General features: G+C 39.9%; 1 protein-coding gene across 1 annotated transcript in view; it reads left to right on the top strand.

The window, feature by feature from the left end:
• The window catches only part of Smim13 (small integral membrane protein 13), a 29,006-nt gene extending 9,627 nt beyond the window's left edge, over positions 1-19,379 (top strand). Inside the window, exon 2 of the mRNA XM_004628361.2 lies at positions 15,348-19,379. Coding sequence (XP_004628418.1) covers positions 15,348-15,535 — 188 coding nt within the window. The 3' untranslated portion in view covers positions 15,536-19,379. The remainder of the gene's footprint in view (positions 1-15,347) is intronic.
• Positions 19,380-20,363: the final 984 nt, after the last annotated feature.

Genomic DNA, 20,363 nt, shown 5'->3' with positions numbered 1-20,363 from the left:
AGCCCTAGATCCTAAAATATTCCATGACACATTACTTAGTAGCTTTTCATCTGTTTTAGGCATGAAAAACATTCCTTAATATAAATTATGAAGCTCTTGCTACATATAAGTCTTCAGTGGTACAAACCCAGATTGCCTCAAGATGGATACTTACTGTTTATTCAGTAAAATAAACTATTTGAACTGTTTTGTGCATTTGCTGCAGGTGGTAGTCACAGAGTGAGAAAATTAAGCATGGTGTCTGCCAGTACACTGGTTGTAAGACACTTATGCAACAGGTAACTAGTAACACTTGGGTCTCTGCACCTATTTGTGGTTATCTCACAGAACTTAATCTCCACCTAAATCTTGTTCTTCTTGTTTTCTGTTTATGCATAAAACTTTCAGGATTATTTACCTTCCTCATTCATTGGAGCACATATCATAGTGTCATATACCCATTCATCTTACCAGTATTCCAGCGGCTATTGTAAGCTGGTTCTAGGAAGTGAAGTAAGGAAAACTTAGTTCTGTCATTAAACCACAAGACTGGTTGTGCATCCAGACTTGGTCATTCCTTTCAACAGTAATATTACAAGAGTCTGAAAAGAGCTGATGTAGTGAGGATATAGCTTGACATAAAATTTATTAACTTGTGTGTGTATATACATTCTCTCTTGTCACTCTCCTTTGATGTCGATAGAAACAGACTTTTCCTTGCCATTCTTCTCTGTGGTGTAATAAAACATATTTGGCCTCTATCCCTAGCTGTTAGCACAGAACCTTGGGAGTACCTTGGGTGTTAGGAATCTCTTCTGTTATTAAAGCATGTTGATCACACCTGACATTATGTCCATGCACTTCCTCAGGGTGGGGCTTCTAGATAGTTTCACGATGGGGCCTGGCCACTCGAAAGACCAGATACGTGATTAGAGGGTAGGAAGATTCAGCCCCACCTGCTGACCTCCAGGGAGGACAGCAGAGCTAGAGACTGAGCTATAGAACCACTTGAACAAGAAATACGAGTACTTCGGCAGGAGCTGCCAACTAGTGGCCATGGTGAGCCCAGAAAGGGGATGGCAGCGTTAGGAGATCATGTGATGTTGGTCTAGGAGGATTTATCCTGGTGCCTTTAGGGTGCTGGTTCCATTGTAGGCATCATCATGCAGAGGAAAGAATCCAGGAAAGACTTGCCAGAAAAGGAATGAAAGATGAGGTTTTATATGAAATGCAACTCATTTGACATAAGAATTACAAATTTCCCCTCAATCCTAACTACCTGTGCATAAGGGCCCCACCAAGAATCTTTACTGTCCACCAAAGGACAGAGGAAAGTCTTGGCCAGAAAAAAATCCAAGGTCAGGTTGAAAGACAGGCCAGGGAGCCGGTCAGATTCCATGAGCACACATGGAACAAGGGTCTGAAGAGAACTAATTTTAGGTCCTCTTAATCATCCAGAGTAGCTCTCTGCCATCTTTTGCTTCCTTTTCCTCCTACCTTTAAATAAATTGTCTTCTTTTATTGTAAACAGTGCTTCTTTAGTTCTTTTCCTGAGCAGGATTTAGGATTGCTGGGAGCTTCGTGTTCTAGTGGAAGAGCGGCATGGCACGGTGTGGTGGTAGACATTCCTTCCCAGATGTTACAAGTGTGTAGCAACTTAGTCATCTCAGTTAATTTTGAGGCTTCCTTCATATCTGTAATATACCACCTTCTTTGCATATATATACATACATAGCCTCTTTGCTTCAGTTTTGTTTTCATATAGTTTACTAATTATAAACTAATTAGTTTAATAGTCAGCTAAATTAGTTATAACTATTACAGGCAGTTAGACAGGGCTGGGCCCTCAGCACAGAAGACAATTGTGGCTGGAGGCATGTTCACTGAAGGCAGGCTTCAAGAAAAAGAGGAAGGACTATATCCACATCTGTGGGATGAACAGCAGTGATACTGATGGATACTGATATTCTAAATAGGCATCAAGCACCTTGTCTCAGGTGCCCTTTTCACAGACACCAAGGTGAGGGCACTCACCTCATCCTGTGGACCCTGTCCTGCTGACTACATCACTTGTCAGCATCAGGGGAGCTGACGGGGTATTTTCATGGGTGAGGTCCCAGGGAGGAGGCACTATGAGCAGATAGCAGCAACCACAGCAAGCTGCAAGAGTTTTTATTGTCCGGCTCCTGTATATCAACTGATATCAAAGTTTACATTCTCATATACTGTCATAACCATCAGGTGGTTGTGTATGCTAAGTCATACTTATGTAAGTGTACCCTGCTGTGTCCCTGAGCTAGACAGTGGGGTCATGCTCTCTTATATGCTTAGGTGCTTTGGCCTTTGAAGCTGTTGTGAAGCAGCCTCCCACACACAGTGATGTTGTTTTTTGTCTGTTTTGTTACTGTTAAACAGCATGTGTGATTTGAAATTTTTGAAGAGAATTAGAACATAATCAACAAGAGTTCCCTAGAAGATCAGAGCATGTGAGTCTATATGAAGAGAGGAGTACTTCTTAAGCTAGGGTCAGATTTTCCCTCCAGAGGTTGGCTTGGTTGTGCCCCTTAAGTTAAGCTGGCCCACTCCTGGGTAGATGATAATTTGCAAGTGTAGTGTAGTATCCACTCCTAGAAGTTAGTAAAGTCAAAGAGTAAGATAATTTGACTTAGGTATACGCGTGACTGTATGAGTGGCTTGTAAAGCGAGCGCTATCTGCTGGCTGTATGACTTGAACAATATTTTCAAGCTCTGATTTTAGTAAAGAAGAGGGTTTATAAGTAATACTGAGGATTACTGAAGAGTAACTATTTCTGTTTTTAGTGCAGGTAAATAGAGTTCATTGATTTTTAAAAAATGGATTTTGAAAGACTAAATTCGGATTTGGAAATTGAAGCTAGACTTAGTTTAATGTGGTGTTAAATACTCCCCTCCCCCCCCACACACAGTGTGGATTGAACTCTAGGATTTTTGCACTGGGCTATATCCCTGGCTCTTATTTTTATGTTGAATCTGGGTCTCATTGAGTCACTGAGTTACCCAGGTTGGATTCAAATTCACAATCAGCCTCCAAGAGTTCTGGGATTATAGGAATATGCCACCATGCCTGGCTGTGATTTTACTTAGAATAATATCCATTTCAAAGCTAAGCATAGAAGAATATAAAATGTGTTGCTCTCAGAAAAGTGTAAACAAATTTTTCAGGTCATCTAATTCATTGGTTTTGATAACAATGTGCAAAGGCCTATTAAAAGATAACCTTAGGTATACTGACATTTTAAACAATTTATTTGAGCCTCCAATGATTCATAAATTGGGCAGCATCAAATCAATGAGGTTTAAGGGGAAAAGATTCATAGAAGCAAAATGAACATCTTGGTTAGTATGGAATATCTCTAGTGAGGAGCTAGTTGGTGATTTCTGACCAGTTAAGCATACAGTTAGTTTTACTGTTTATGCTAAGTTGGGTTTCAGTTTGTTTGTATAAGAACTCCAGGTGTTGGAACCATCCACCCCTGATGGCTTCCCAATTATTTTAACAGGAAGGACCACAGATGGCACAATTAACATAAGAATTACTAATTTCCCCTTAATCCTAAACTATCTGTCCAAGGGCTGGGGAGATGGCTCAGTAGAATAAGCACTTCCCTGGCAAGCACAAGGGGCCTGAGTTCAGTCCCTGGTTCCGCAAAAAAAAAAAAAAAAAAACCCAAACCAAAACAAAAAATAAATTACCTGCCCATAAATATTTACTAATCTAGCGTCAGATTTTCACTTAACAGGTTGGCTTGGTTGGGCCCCTTCATTTAATCTGGCCTGAATAACTGTTTGACAAATAACTTATCCTAGTCTGTGATTTTAGTTAGCTTTACCGAAGTATAAATAACATACAGTTTGTTAATAGTCAGTGTGATTTTCTGTACATTTCTTGTACAAGCAAGATGATAGGATCATTTGCTTTTTTTTTTTTTAACATATTTGGTAAGGTCTCACTATGCAGATTGGACTCATAGTGATCCTCCTGTTTTCTTTTTCTTTCTTTTTTTTTTGGCAGAACTGGGGATTGAACTCAGGCCCTTGCGCTTGCCAGGGAAGTGCTTATTCTGCTGAGCTATCTCTCTGGCCCCAGTCCTCCTGTTTTCAACCTACTCAGTGCTGGGATTACAGGTGTGTGCCACCACACCTGGTCTCAGTGGCTGGCTTAGCACGCCTGGGGGTGGGGCCAGTGTGGCATATATGCTGGGGATAGAAGACTGGTCCTTGTACTTGCCTAAGCAGGTGCTTAGTCTGCTGTGCTATCTCGCTGGCCCTGTTTGCTGTCTTTTTGAAAAGGCTGCAGCCGTTCTTGCTGTACTTTATTATTTTATAAAGGAGGAACCTACAGGACTAACATTGGTCTCTGAAATAGGCCAACTGGGAAAGTCATTAAATCTTTAAATGCATGGGTAGTTTTTGTGGGGGAGATGTGGACAGGGAGGAGGGAGGTTGATTGTGTGGAACTGAGTATTCATGCTGGTACTCTTTTAAGCCATAGAGAAAATACACATACACACACAAACACATATTCTTTTTGAAATGTCTTCATACCAGCTAGATGTAAATCTGTAGATATTTTTCCTGGGATTCAAGAGAAGTGGAAGGTGTGGATAAAAAATTGGGTTGCCACCTGTAATTGGGTGATAATTTGGATCAGTCAGAGCATTGCAATCACCAGTGGGAAGAAAAAACAGAAAGAGGAAAAATGGTTTTAATCAACCTTAGCATGGTGCAGTGCCATGTACCTATAATCCCAGCACTCTGCAGGCTGAAGCAAGAGAATCACCATGAGTTTGAGGTCAGCTTGGACTACATAGTGAGACTGTCTTTAAAAAAAAAAAAAAAAAAAAAAAAAAAAAAAGATAAATAGGCAACTTTAAAAGCACCTAAAATATATTGGATAAAAATGTTTTGAATATAGTAGCATTACAATTCAAAACTGTCTTGAGTCAGTAATGGTAACTCCAGTATGCCCTTGAGAAGGGATTGTGCAGTAGAGGAGCGAGTATTATAGGAGCTGTGAGTGTGATGGAAATGAAGAGGTAAGACTGACAGTAGAAAAAACATTTTACACAAAAGTGAGGCTTATATTGAGCCATTCATTACGCCACTCTGATACTGTCATGAAAGTGGGTTTATGTAATTCCACTGTAATGGTTCCATTGTTTATGAAGATAAGAATTTGCAGTTAACTGCACCCAGCCTTTTGACTAAAATGATCTTGAGTTGATTTAGTTGGCTTGGGCTTCTGTGGTGTAACAGAATACCATAGACTGGGTGGCTGACAGACAACAGAAAGTTATTTCTCATGGCTCTGGAGGGATAGGGAGCCTAAAATGAAGATATGGGCAGATTTAGTGTCTGGTGTGGGTTGTCTCCTGGTTCATAAGTGGCTTTCTCATTGCATCCTAAGGTGGCAGAAGGCAGAAGGTGAAGGAGCTTTTTATGTATGTATTAATCTCATCCACATGTGCTCCACCCTAGGACCTAATCACCACCCAAGGATTCCACCTCCAAAACTCTCACATGAATCATTGCTTCAATTTTCGGATTTAGCGGGAACACAGACATGCAGTTTATAGCAGGTCAGAAAATCATATTGTCATTTCTTAAGTAGTATTTTGTGTTGGGACCATACTTTCACCTTGAAAATCTGAGAAATATGATACATTGTTAAAATTTGTTGCTCTATCTTAAATTGTTCGTTCTCTTAAATAGCACTAAATTACTGAGTGAATTTTTTTTTTTTTTTAATCTAGAAAATGGGGATGATGGTTGCTGGCCTAACTTAATTCAGAGGAACTATAAGGATTAAATTATATGTTGAATGCAAGAGTACTTCTTGAACCAAAAAACTGTAGAGTGGAAGGTGGAATGACAGCTGTCTCCTGGGGCATATCGTTGGTGTTCATCTACCATCACTCCCCTTCTGCTGGCAGCATATTTATCCTGCATGAAACAGCAGTGTGCAATGTGTTTATGAAATGTATCTTTTGAATGAATACTTAGTTATAAGTACATGCAAATGAGAACTTCAGTTATTTCAGAACATGCACCTTCTGTTGCCAGCCACTTTTTCCAGCAGTACTCACCAGTGTGAGAGAAGAATAAGGCAAAAGCATACCATTTCACTGTAGAACTGCTATGCTTGTTTTCACGGTCGCCTTAACTTCTCATTATAGGTACATGTAACTGTGCGTGGTCCTTCTCCTCACATTTCTTCTTTTCCTCCTTCTTGTGTCCCTTGTAGATCCTAGGATTTGGTAGAAGACACATGTCCATGGAGTAAGAGTAGCTAAGAAATTTCCAGTCTGTGTGTGTTGGGCTTGAGTGGGAGGCATCCTGTGCTCTGTACTTCTGTAAAATGCCCTTTCCGCTATCACTACGGAGGGTTTGAGGGGTGTTTTTTAGTAGCCTAAGATTTAGTGTTTTTCTTCTCTTGTTATCTACTCCCAAAATAGCTGGAAGAGATTAGTAACTTGAGGGCCTGAAGTCTTCAAGTGTTATGGTAAGTTGGAGTTAGACATCTGAACTAGTAATTCTGTCCCTTGCATCTATGGTACCTCCTCGCCTGTAACACACATATTTATGTACATACTTCTCCCCTGTTATTTGCTGTTCTAATAATATGGAAAGGATGATGCTTAATTTTATATTGAATAACTTTCACTTTTCTCCTCATACTCAGTACACAAGGGAATGAATTCTGAATACATAAGCATGAAGTTAAACCATTCTGTTAACCAGACACAATACAATTCTACTTAGAGCAAAGTCATGATCATTCTATATATACAATTTCTGTCTGTCTTTTAATGGAAGAATCTATTCTCTGTTATAATGGAAGACCACAGATTGGGTAAATTAGTCTAGCCAATAGAAGTTCATTTGGTTCACTGTTCTGGACGCTGGGACATCCAGGAGCATAGTACTAGCATGTGATGAGGGGCTTTGGGCTGTGTAACATGGCAGAAGGGCAGGCAAGCACAGGGCTGATAGAGCAACTTGACCCACTTCCATAACAGCATTAATCCATCTCTTACTGTTTAAATGGCAGTTAATTATCAACATAAGTTTAGGAGGGTCCATTGAAACTTCATATCAATGATGCCCCTGGAGGATCACCCCACTTATCAATTATGTCTGGCAGTTTCTTAATAGCTTCTCTTTTATTCACACTGTCTCACTAGTAAATGTTGCCTTTTCTGGTGTCTTTTCTGAAGTGGGGTGAAAAGACCCAAGGGTGTTTTATAAAGATTGGCAGGGAGTGGATAGGATAGTGTGGGGAAAGATTCTCAGTAAATCCCCAGTAATCACTTTCTTTTGTTGCCTTTTCTGAAGTGCAGTCTTCTCAGACAGGCTCTCTGGTCAACTATTGTTCCCTGTTTTTTGCATGGGCACTCCACTGCTGATCCCTTGACCAGTTTCTATAATTGATTAGCCACAGCACTCACGCTTCATAACTCCCATTTCTGTGTTTTCCAATCTTGCATGTGTATTAGAATCACTTGTAGATCTTAAAAACAAGTAAACACAGTCCATGTGGGTTGATGTAGATGATATCTGGGATGAATCCTTGGGAATCTTATTTCTAAACACTTCCTAGCAGATTCTGATGAATGGCCAATTTGAGGGGTCGCTCTCATGAATTGTTGAGCTAAGGCAGTCTCATATCTTTTAGTAGAGTCATTCCATTGAATAATAACTGCTTTTGAACTTGCCTTATATATATATGGATATTCTTTTCCTAAAATGGAAGAAATATACTTGCCAACCTCAGACATTGGCTTACCTTCATCTTGAGTAGTTCTTCTACTGCAAAGGTCAAGGACCTCTTACAGTATAGACATTCACCAGAAATCAAATTATATTGAAGTTTTATAGAAATCAGACCCCAAGAAGATTGAAGGTTTGGATAGACTTTATCCAACCACAGAATTACCAACCTCAGACATTGGCTTACCTTACACAAGCCAGCCCTTGTGTTTGGGCTGGCTGCTGCAGTAGAGATCAGTGAGCCCTGAAATGTTTTTTTCTAAAAGGGGTCCAAGGGACTTACTGGGAATCTTTCCTCAAACTGTTCTATCCATTTCCCTTAAGTCTTTTAAAAAAATACCCTTGTCCTTTCAGAGATAGGACCTATAACCATGTCACAGTACATGCTTTGCCCAAGGTATTGCAGCTTGTTCTGACTTGGAATGGAGCCTCTTGGCTATGTTTGAGTATATAAGCTAAAAACTTGTAGAATGGTAGATAGGGAAGGAGCACCAGCATTGAAAGAGAAGCACAGGAAAGAGTGACGTAAACACATACAGAAAAGGCGGAGACAATGACCTTAGTTCATGAGAACCTTCTTATTTTAGTCTCTATCAAGGTTTCTTCCAGGGGCTCTAAGATACGTTGGTAAACTGTATAACAAATTCCTTCTCATTGATTTAGTCTTTGAGTTTCTGTTACTTGAACTAAAAGCTGCCTTATTAAAATAAGAGATTATGTTGGTTACTTGTCACTGGGACAAAATCCCTAATAAGGGCAATTTAAAGGAGGAAAGTTTATTTTGGCTCCTATTCTAGTCCATAGGTGGCTGGCAGCAGAACAGGATGGCATAGTGTGGGGGCATGGCAGAGGAGAGCCACTCACCTTGTAGCAGGCAGGAGGAAGAGAACAGAAGGGTGGAGCCACAGAGGGAAACAGTCCTTCTAGGCCACACCTCCAGGGACCTGCCTTTTCTGATGAGACTCCACTTGCTAATTTCAAGCCAGCTGTAGTGTCCCAGAATCCTTTCACTTTCCACAAGCCCCGCCTTTGAGGATGAGAGGTTTGGAGGTAGTGGTGGTGGATGTCCAGATATGAGCTGTAAGAGAGAACTATGCATGTGACTTTCTACTTTTTAGTGTATTTGTCATAAATGATTAGTACCAAATAAAACGTTAACAGATGAATCGATCACTGCCCTGCCAGTCAGTTACATAATGAGAAGGATATGAGAAGACATTTAGTTAAATTGAATAACAGGTTAGCCTTTGGATAATATGCTCACAGTTCTCAGAGTATCTTTCCCAAGAGTTAAAGAAAAATAGCCGTTATTACTTACATGTGTAATTAACATACCAATTGGATATTTTACCAGCAATTTTATCCAGCACTCTTGTGCTCTTAATTTCTTTGCTACATTGTTTCCTTGGATTTTACAATGACTGTTTTTCCAAAACCAGTGTTCTGGGTTTTTTCCCTCCCAATTGTCTGGCATGTTAATATCATCTTTTGTTAAGATTGTTAACATTTTCTGATAAACAGTCTGTTGTGTGTGGAAGCATCAGATCTTACTAATCCAGGATTCTGTGGTTTAGAGACAGCCCTTCATTTTCCCGTCTCTCCTCAGAATTACAACTCTGTAGGAATTAAAGTCATTTGGAGGAAAACCTCTTGGATGTCTCTCAATTTAGTGAACACCTTTGCAATTCTTATCAGCACTACAATTTATTGTTTTCCTTTACACTTATTATTGATACCAGTCATTGTGGAAAAACCACAGTGGATATTTGTTCCTTTTGGCTGCCTAGCAGATGAGTTCTCTATGTTAGTGGAATTTTGTACCTTGCAGTTTTTTGTGGGAAGCAGAGTCACTGTCCACATCCTTCTTCTTAATCCTCACTGTGCTACACACAGTACAGGAAGACTTGAGCATGTTTTTTAAGCTTGCTTGTAAGAATTTTAGAAGTATGGAGTGCAAGTGGTTCAGCTGATATGAAGGAAAAGGAGTGGTAAGTGGACATAGTACCAGTCACAACCATGTAATGGTTTTTGGTCATGAAATACAACACCCACAGTTTAAGGGAGGAGAATTTAACTTAGCTTATGGTTTCAAGAGATTAGTACATGGTCTGTAGGCCTCAAGGTTGAAACCTCATGACAGAAGGGTGTGGTGGAAAGAAATGCCCAGCTCATGGTGGCCAAGAAGCAGAATGAGGCAGTAGGGTCAGAGACATAGTCAAGGTTCTAAATATAATACAATACAATACAATACAATACAATACAATACAATACAATACAATACAAGTAATATTCAAGGTTACATGTCTGTAACTCACCCAGACCAGGAGCATGCTTTACTAACTTGTGATGTATTTCTTTGTAGGCTCTTTTGTGTGTGTGTGTGTGTGTGTGTGTGTGTGTGTGTGTCTGTAATGGGGATCAAGCTTGGAACCTTATGTTTGCTAGGCAGGCACTTATGCTGCTGATCTATATCCCTGGCCCCTGTTAGGTATTTTATAATCCAGTGAAGTTGACATACTAAGATTAAGGCACTGTCCACTCCTTGTCAACTTTAGACTCAAACACATTTTCTTAAATCATACTTAATCTCCAATATCAAGTTCATAAATCCACTTAACATAATACAGTTATCTTGTGCATAGATATGCAATAATCACTTCTACAAAGTCTCAACAGTTAGAGCATTTTTCAGTGGTCTGAGTGCAAGTCTTTTCTAAACTTAAGACAAACTTAGCTATGAAGCTCTGTAAAGATAAAAACTAGATTATATAATTCCAAGGTACATTGGTACAGGGTAAACATTCCCATTGCAGAAGGGAGGTCTAAAGGGATAGAAAAGAACTCTACTAAAACAAGGTCAAAACTCATCAGGGTAAACATTTTTTCCTGCAGCTCTGTATCTGACATCCTGGGCACTTGGTGGTAAATGTGCATTTCAAAAGGCTGGAGTCATTCCACTAGGAGCAGCGCACACAGCCTCTCGGGCTGGTCCCACTCATGGCCTGCCACTTCCAGCTTCTTGGCATTTCCAACTTCCTTGCATTCTATTGTACCTTTGACTTCATTCCCACAACGTTTTGTGCTTAATGATTCCTTCAGTCCTTTGAAATCTGCATAGAAACCTTTCCCTCTCCTCATAACTCTTGCATTTTGCATTACTTTTTTTTGGGGGGGGGGTGGAGAGCTACTGGGAATCGAACTCAGGACCTTGTGCTTGCCAGGCAGGCACTTATGCCACTGAGTTATCTCTCTGGTCCACATTTTGCAGTCTTATAAAACCAGCATCATGTGAATGATGCCAGGCTGTGCTATCAGCAGAAACAGTAGCAAGGGCTCCTGAGATAGTGGTTGCAGTGGCTTCTGAGTGCCAGGCTGAGCACAGTGACGTGAATCCCAGGAGGCCTTTCTCAAACAAAAGTTGCAAGGACTCTTCTCAAGTGAAAAGTTGACATTTTGAAAACTTTGAGACTGCAGTCAATGAAGTTCTCACATTATTTTTATCTGCCTTTTGCACCCAATTCTTACTATACATCTGGCTAAAAGCAGTCAGCAGTACACATGCCACAGTATGAATGTTGAACTGTTTTGAAATTTCGTCTGTCAGATTTATTAGCCCACCACACTTAATCTTAGTTTTTTGCAAAATTTCAAGTCTTGGGCAAAATATAGGTAGATAGCCTCTATTCCAGCTGCCACTGGAGTCCTTGTTCTCAACATAAGCCTCCCTAGCCCAGCCTCTACTGTCCACATTTCTGTCAGTGTGCTGGTCTTCTAAACGCTGACTGGATTCACCATCAGGCTGTGCTTATTTGCATTCTAAAGTTTCTCTAGCCAACATCTCCACACTTTCCAAGCTGTTCCAGCAAGCCAGTTCCAAAGCCTTCTAAACCACATACGTAGTCAGTGTAGTCACAGCAACATGCCACACCTACTATCTATTTTATGTATTAGTTAGCTTTCTTGCTGAGAAACAGTATCCAGTGCTTAGAACTTAAGGGGAAGGGAGGGCTTACTTTAATAACAGTTTTCACTCCATGGTTGGCAGAGAAAACCTTCATTGCAGAAGGACATGGTGGAGCAAGGCTGGTGGTGGTGGCCGGGAAGCAGAGCAGAGGAGCAGTGCCAGAAGAACGGGCAGGGAACCATATATGTCACCCATGGGCGCTCCTCCATGCCCCACCTAGACACATCTAGGGACCTGCTTTCTAATCTGCTAGATGTTTCTTAATCTAGTTAAAGTTGACGTATCGGGGCTAGTGGATGTAATCTATAATTTGCTGCTCCAGACTTGAGGTTTTTCATGGCACTACCTTTTTGACTTGGTGGTAATTGTTAGTGGCTAAAAATTTTTTGAAGATAGGTAATCCCATAACTTGGGCAGTGGAGACAGGAGCACCACAAGTTCAGCGCCAGCCTGGACTACATATCAAGGCCTTGCCTCAAAAATAAATTGACAGAGGCTCATTTTATTAAATTTGGGGAATAGCGAATGTGATCTTAAGTAATACACGTATATCCCAAGCCTCTAACAACTGCAGCTGTCCTCAGTTCTGCATTTTGTAAGTTTCTGTGCTAGGAAACTGCTTTCCCTTAATTGTCCCCAGGGCACCAGGCTATTTTGTGGTCGGAACCTCCAAGGCGACAGCCCTTTACCATGGTCTTTTCAGTCAGAGACTTTTCCCATCGCGGTCCTTATCTTGGCTCTTAATTGGTACCTCCTCTTAGATCCCACCTCCTGAGGAGAGCTACAGTCACTTGTGCATTACAGGGAATACCACTCAGTGCCAGGCACCTCGGTAGGCCTCTTAGGATACTTATTCCTCACAGCAGCTTTGTGAGTCTTCAGTCAGCTGGGACTCCTGATGCCTCCTTTCTGCAAATTTACTCTGCCCATTGTACAGAGTTTGTGTAATGGAAACGAATAGTAATTTGGAATGTCATTAAAACATTTTACATAGGTAGACGCTTTGTTCAAACACGTAGTTAACCAGAATAGTTATGGTGTGGTTCAGAAGCACTTAGCATTTGCACTTAAGGGAGAACAAGAGCTTGCTTGAGGTGTGGATTCAGTCATTGAAATGAGCCTTTTAATGTTAGGGAATCCACCTTAAAACATTTTGTGTATTTGTTTCAGAGACTGTGGAAAAGAAACACATGCAATAACATTAAAAATGTTCCCTAAAGTGAATATTACAGTGGTCTACTTTAACGCAGAGGTAGAAAAGCAAGCTGGATTTTATTTTCAAGTGCTAGACACTGGAATATGGTGTAGTCCATTGCTATTTGTTGAAACTAGGGTGTTTAGGGCTGGTAGGGCTGGTGAGATTGCTCCGTGGTCTAAAGCGCCTGCTTAGGCAAGCTTATGCACAGGGGACCGGGGTTCAACCCTGGCCCCACATGTTGTGCCAGCCCTGCCCTCAGGGCGGGCTAAGCCTGCAAAAATAAATAAATAAATAAATAAATAAATAAATAAATAAATAAAAAGAAACTAGGGTGTTGAGAGTAAAAGCAATCAAGAAACTGCGTTAACAGCTGGACCTGCTGGGGCACTCTCATCATCCCAACACTTGGACACTGAGGCAGGAGTATTGTGAGTTTGAGGCCAGCTTGGGCAACTTAGTGACTTACTGAGACCCTCAAAATAAAAAACAAAAAAACAGCTGGGAACATAGCTCAGCGTGAAGGCCCTGTTCAATCCGTCATACTGCAAACAAACATGACCATATATGCAAAACATGCATTAACATTAAAATCCTTGTTACAGTATTTAATTTTATTTTCTGTTCTTAATGCTTTAGACCTACTGAGCCCAGGGGTAGCGGTTTTATCAGTTTTAATCCTATTGGCTGGTCTGTATTTTTTTTTTTAATTTTTTTTTTTATTTTAACATTTATTGTATGTGTGTGTGTGGTGTGTGTGTGTGTGTGTGTGTCCAGCTCAGCCCACCAGGGGGCGCGGCTGGCTGGCATGTGGTGCTGGAGGATTGAACCGCGGTCCCTGTGCTTTGCCAAGCTTGTTCCAAGTAGGTGCTTTAGACCACTGAGCCATCCCGCCCAGCCCCGTGTATTTTTTTTTTTTTAATTTTATTTATTTATTTGTGTGTGTGTGTGGCTAGCTCAGCCCACCAGGGGGCAGGGCTGTCTGGCATGTGGTGCTGGGGGATTGAACCGCGGTCCCTGTGTTTGTTAAGCTTGTTCTAAGTAGGTGCTTTAGACCACTGAGCCATCTCACCAGCCCCCTGGTCTGTATTTTTAAAATCTTAAATCTAATGTACTGTTTCTGGCTTTATTCTTTTATTATGTAATTAAAGATAATTTAGTCCCAAGAAAATTATTTATACAAATATATTAATACCATGCTCTGCCACTACTTAGTGTTTTTCAATTCTGATTAATACAAGCTTGCTTTTATTTAATAACACTAAAATGAAAGTCCAAGTTATTAACCAACTATATTCTTTTTCCTCAAAAAATTGGTTTTAATATAATAAGCACTTTTACTTGGGTATAATCTCATTACATTAATTTGGATGCAGCGTAAGTTAGATTTAGATTCCATGAGAGCAAAAACTATTTTTGCCATCCTTGAATGAGTTCATTCATGTGCCTTGTACATCTTAAATTGTTAATAAATGTGTGTTAGATGTGTATTATCACATGCTTATTTGTATTATGCAGTAAAATCTTGCTTTGCAAGCACAGTTTGTTCCAGAAATGTGCTCGTGATCCAAAGCACTTGTATATCAAAGCGAATTTCCCCATAAAGTAACGGAAGCTGAGGTGATTTGTTCCATAACCCAAATAAATTTATATAAAAGTGATTTACAATACTGTAACATAATACAAAAATAAATAATATAAAATATATGAAGCAAAATAGACAAATTACCTACACATACATTTCAAAAACTTTGCGGCCCTGTGAGGGAAATGAGAGAGGAAGATTATTCTGTAGAATGGCTTGGCTGTCACTGAGGGAATCACTGCAACCTGTTGGCTCAAGGGAATCTTTCTTTTTGTTGAACTTCAACAAAGAATCTATTCAATGACACTCCTTTGCCTCCTGTTGAAGATTTTAGGGGAAATATGACATTGTACTGTCCTTAAACAGGTTCATCTCTTGCACTGCTACAGCCTTCTTGAAGTGGTACTGTTCTGCACAGTTTTGCATCATTTCCCACATTTTACACATCTCCCTAATCTCATTTGAAGTGAGAGATTCCTCCTCCTTTTTTCTCTTCTTCCCTTCAGATGAGATCTCCATAATGTCAGTTGAGGTTACCCATAATAAGAGGGAGAGGGAGAGGGAGAAGAAGAGGGAGAGGGAGAACCATTGTGATCACATGACATTGAATATCACGTACCACTCATATTGCAAGACACTGCTCATTTATCGAGTTAAAATTTATTAGAAATGCTTGCTCATCCTGCGGAACACTCATGGAACAAGTTGCAACCCAAGATTTTGCTGCATATAGTTTTGTCACATCCTTCCCATTAACTGTAATATTCTGAATTGATAACAGTGTATGTAATTTTTTTTTTTTTGTCTTTCTTTAGGTTGGTATTTTGTATGGCATCTATTTTTATCTAAATTCAAGTTTCTGCGGGAACTAGTGGGAGACACGGGATCCCAGGAGGGCGACCATGAGCCTTCAGGATCTGAAACTGAAGAAGACAGTTCATCCTCTCCGCACAAGATGAGATCCGCTCGCCACAGGAGGGCACCTGCCGATGAAGGCCACTGATGCCAGACGTGGTTCTTTATCAGTGCACAATGAAAGGCAATGATGAATCTGTCTTTAGCAACTTCACTTTGAAACTTGCTAAATGACAGAAGAACATTTATACTTGGATTTTATATCCATTTCCAAATAAATAAATAAATAAATAAATAAATAAATAAATAGTTTTACATGTAAGCCATACAGAAATAAAGGGAATTGAAACCAAATTGGGCCATAAAAATGTCATCTTAAAGGTAATATTTTGCTTCATTAGCTCTGCTTAGCATAGTCCTTGGTTCTTGGGCATTTTTTGCACTGGTGTGAATGTGACCGAATTTTCAGGCTTGAGAAAACATGATTTTTTTTGTTGTTGTAAATGTACTCTTTACATTTTAATGTGTGTGAAATTTGAATGCACCTCGTTTCAGTCACCAGGCGGCAGTCATGCAGTTACCCTAGTACATGTGAGTTTTCAGCTTGTCACACTGTCATTGCCTTCACTGAAGTGTGTGTGGTTGGCGTCAAGTGTCAGGCTTAAGGAGTGTGCTAAAATGTCTTCACAAACGTTATGCTGACTCAGCGTTGAAACAGAAGTTTAGCATGTATGCAGAAAAGCATGGAAACAGCCGCGGGATATACATTTGATGTAAATGAAGCAAATATTCATCATTGGAGGAATGATTGAAATTCAATGTTTTCTTGCAAAACAACCACAAAATACAGAACCTAAAGATACCCACAAGTAGATGCAGCTGTACTACGCCTTGCCAGAGAGGCACGTGCAAAAGAATTGCCTGTCACGTGCCAGAAGAAATTGCCAAAACCCTTGGAATTGATGACAAAATGTCAGAGGAACAAGAGGCTAGTGTGACCGGCTCGTGCATCAAACAGGACTATCGGTAGGACGCCAAGTATTGTCTTCCCAAAGCTTCCCACTGACGGTAAGCAGAAGGCAGCCAAGGCGCGCTCTTTGAAGAGCACTGCACTCCATCATCACCATCATTCGTGACGATACCCAGGGCTGTGCTGTGTGGGAAATGCAGACACGAGGAGTGTCACAGGAGTTGGACTTGGGATGTGAAGTTTTAGTTATGACTTAACCAGTTTATTTCACACATTTTCAATATATCCACAAGGTATATTTAATTTAAAAGCACTATTACAATAAATACAAAATAAGCATTTTCTGAGAGACAAGGCTTTGTGTCATAGTATAACAGACAGTAGTTTTTCTTGGTGGTACATGTGGTGCATCAGCTGATGGTATCTTAGATAACAGTCATTGTAAATTTGTTTTTCTTTCCCAGATAGTACTTACTTAATAGGGATTTAATTCTGACTTATAAATTAAAATTGTCATCTTCCATGACATGGATTTTGGTTTAATCTATTCAAAAATCTAGAGTAGTATGTTAGGAATCTTAAGAACCATCTTCTATTTCAGGAAGACTAGGATCAGTCACTCCTTTTATATAGGAGGATTTTATGCTCAAAGCATGTGTTGTGGAGAGAATGCTTCTCCACAGGCAGTTCAGTGACAAGACCTCAAAGGTGCTGGGTATCGAAAAAGTGCTGCTGAAACTACCTGTTGAGTTATGAAGCGGCTTCCCAGGTTTCTGTTCACTGAACTTAGGAATGAGCATTGGTGTGAAAGAGAGAGGAATGGAAGAACTTTGCTGATTAGTGGTCCCTGCTGTGTACAGGAATGAAATGCAGAGCCAACTTACTTTATGAATCTATGTTCTTTCTATGTTTAGACTTTTTCTCAAGAACTAGTCATCCCCTGTGTTTCATGGTGGTATTTAAATGTTTGATACCTCATTCTTCACGCTGACAATTTTGCTTATTAACAGCTCACTGGCTCTTCCCCAAAGTTGTATTCCTCATGAACACCTCTTCGCTGATACTGTACTAGAAGGGAATTCACAGAGCATAAGTGTAGTTTTTATACAGTTGTTGAGGGAAGCTTCCCAGCAGCTGAGAATGGGGCCAATCATTCCGTCTTCATTTCTGTACTGGTTATAATGTGACTGATGAGCATTAGCTCTAATGTTTCATGTTTTGGTAGTGCTAAATAGCACATTGACAGTCATCTTGGGAGTGAGAGGATATTGAAATTAGATTTTTCAGCCTGATGTGTTGAGCTCTGGATTTTGTTTTATGGTGGATGTCCAAGGTATCAATAACAATCATTGCTGGAAAACTTCAGCTGTCGAGCTTCCTGCTATGTCCGTGTTGCAGAGTGAAGGCTGATGTGGCCCTTGTCCCTCAGCTCTGTAGTTGTGCCCAGGGTACTCCAAGTTAATCCTTGGAAAGCTGTGGAGGTTGGGCATTATTTATTTATGTTTCAAGCATGTCTTGTTTTATAGACTTTTAACAAATGTTCTCCTTAACTTACTTGAAATATACACCTAAAAGCATATTAATAGCTCATCCTTCTTGGGGAGAGTAAAAACAAATGACTTAATGCCAATATGAGTAGTCTATAGATAAATCTTTTATTTCAGCCTTTTCGTGTGCCTGACCTCCTGTAGTGTGTATGTCTAAGGTCAATATGAGAGGGAAGAGAAATAGTTATTGCAGAATTAGTTATGTTATGTGATACGGTTTTTCCATCCTTTTTCCTGTTTTAGTGCTTTTGTAGCTGAACTTACCAGAATGACATTACAATAGCGTATCTTATCCAGTCTCAGTGGAAGGCGGCCTAGCCTGTGGTTTCTGTTAACATTTAAAAAGTTATGAGCATTAAAAATCATAAATATTAGAATCTTGCCTGAACTATTCCCCAAAATGGTGGTGCTCAAATAGGCCATCCTTTTGAGGATTAATTGTAGAATTGAGGACTCATGTAGATCGTCTCTTTTCTTGCTCATCCAACTATTCCCAAATCTTTTGACCCTGCCTGTATGGTAGCACTATTCAGATTTTAATGCAAAAAACACTAAATATTTGTGTAGCACATTTAAATGAGGTTTTGAATAGTCACATCAAATTAAATATAGAACTCGCTTAATGGATAGTCATAGTGAAATAAATATGTGGTAGACAGCTGCTTCACAGACATGCTAACCCCTCTCTTTTTAGGTATTATTAAGTTTAAGAATCATTACAAATTATTTGCTGAAAGTTTAGAACATATAAGGTAGTGAATTCACAAAATCTGTCATCTTAAAACATGTTGAAAGATTTTAAAGTAGTGCATTTTTCTGCCTAACAGTAACAGTTTCTGAAGTTACATATACATCATCGATGCAATCTTTTTTAAAGTCAGTTTTTCTTAAAAGGTATATTTTGTGTAACATGTCATCAGTTAACTAGATTTTGCCTGGTAAACTAAGTGCTTTTATATTCGAAGTTGACTTTGAAAAGCCAGTGAGCAGCCTTCAAAGTTTATAGTCTCTCAGGCGACTAACAGGATAGTATTCAGTTATGGAATCTAGCATTAAGGCACTTTGTATTGTCTGGTTTTAAAGTATCCCAGAGTTTTAAAGCATAAAAAGTAACATTTGATCTTATATTAAAGTTACGTTTTCCATTTGTCTGTACTGTTTTATGAGGAATGTTTAATGTGCGCCTCCAACTCAGTTCTATGCATAACCAGTTACCAAATACTGCTGGTGTGGTTTCTTGAAGGAAGCCTTCTGTGCTGTGCTATGATGCAGGATCATCTTGCTGCTTGACAACTAGGTTTGTAAGGAACTAGAACTGTGTGTGTTAACAGTATCTTTGTAGAACAAGATGTAAAATTAAAAGTGAGGAATGTGTGTGAATGATCACTTCAGTGTTTTTAAAATTGGTCAGTACTATATCTAAAGCTGTGGTTTGTATGTTTTAACTTTCATGGCACAGAATAAATTAAAATGAAAACAAACAAGTTGTATGTGTCTCATTGCTAAAGAATAAGGATGAAGAGCACTTCGGGCCTGAAGGAATTTTGAAAATATACTTTGACTTAGGGTCTGCGTTTCACCTCGCAAGAATTGAGACGTAGCTATATTTACCAATTTAAACCTTTTTGCTGTCTCATTCTGGATCCCCTCAGTCAGTTCACTGCGTATCATGTTATTTAAACAACGGGAAGATTGATGAACCAGACACGAGGCCAAATAAAGTTTGAGGAATGTGTTTGAGAACACACTCCACTTAGGAAACCATGAATATCAGTTTTGGGACCCAAGTTGTGATTTTTCTTCAGCATTGCTCATCTGCCAAAAAATACAGGAAAGAGTGAATTTTATTAGGGTCTGAGTTTGAAAAGCAGGCACGATTATGAGCAGGGATAGAAAGGCTCCCGGCAGAGGAGAGGACAATTTCAGAAGAATAAGCACGTGCTAAGGCAGAGTCATGGAATGCACCTTATGTGGACACCCGCCATGTTTTCCCCAAAATAAGATCTAACTGGGAAACAAACAGTATTCAAAACTAGAGGTCAGAAATCCAAGCCCCAGCCAGCCTCTCAGCGTCTACCTGCCATCACTGTTCTCTTGCCCATGGCTACTCTAAGGCTGGTGACATAGGCATAGGCTACTTGGGGCTGGCCTTTTTGGAGAGGGGCTGCATGTTTGACCTCCAGTTCTCAAGGCTTTTTTCCAGCTAGCTCTTAATTTCAGGGCAAGAGGTGTTCATTTGGTAATTACTGGAATAGAAAGTGCAAATGGAGATGCTGGCTTGCAGCTAGAGCTACATAAAAGATACAGGTCCCCAAAGACTTTGTATTCAAGGCATATGTGATCCCAAGTATTGAAATAATTGCAGAGCATGGATTCACTTGTTTTAACATTTATGGAGTGACTGCTGTTGCAGGAACTGGGTGTAGATGGCTTACCCCGCCCCTGACACTGGCAGTGAG

Source organism: Octodon degus, unplaced genomic scaffold (genome assembly GCF_000260255.1).
Source record: "Octodon degus isolate 3935 unplaced genomic scaffold, OctDeg1.0 scaffold00023, whole genome shotgun sequence".
Taxonomy (NCBI): Eukaryota; Metazoa; Chordata; class Mammalia; order Rodentia; family Octodontidae; genus Octodon; species Octodon degus.
The sequence above is the reverse complement of the archived record's forward strand: the minus strand, read 5'-3'. Positions and strand labels throughout refer to the sequence as shown.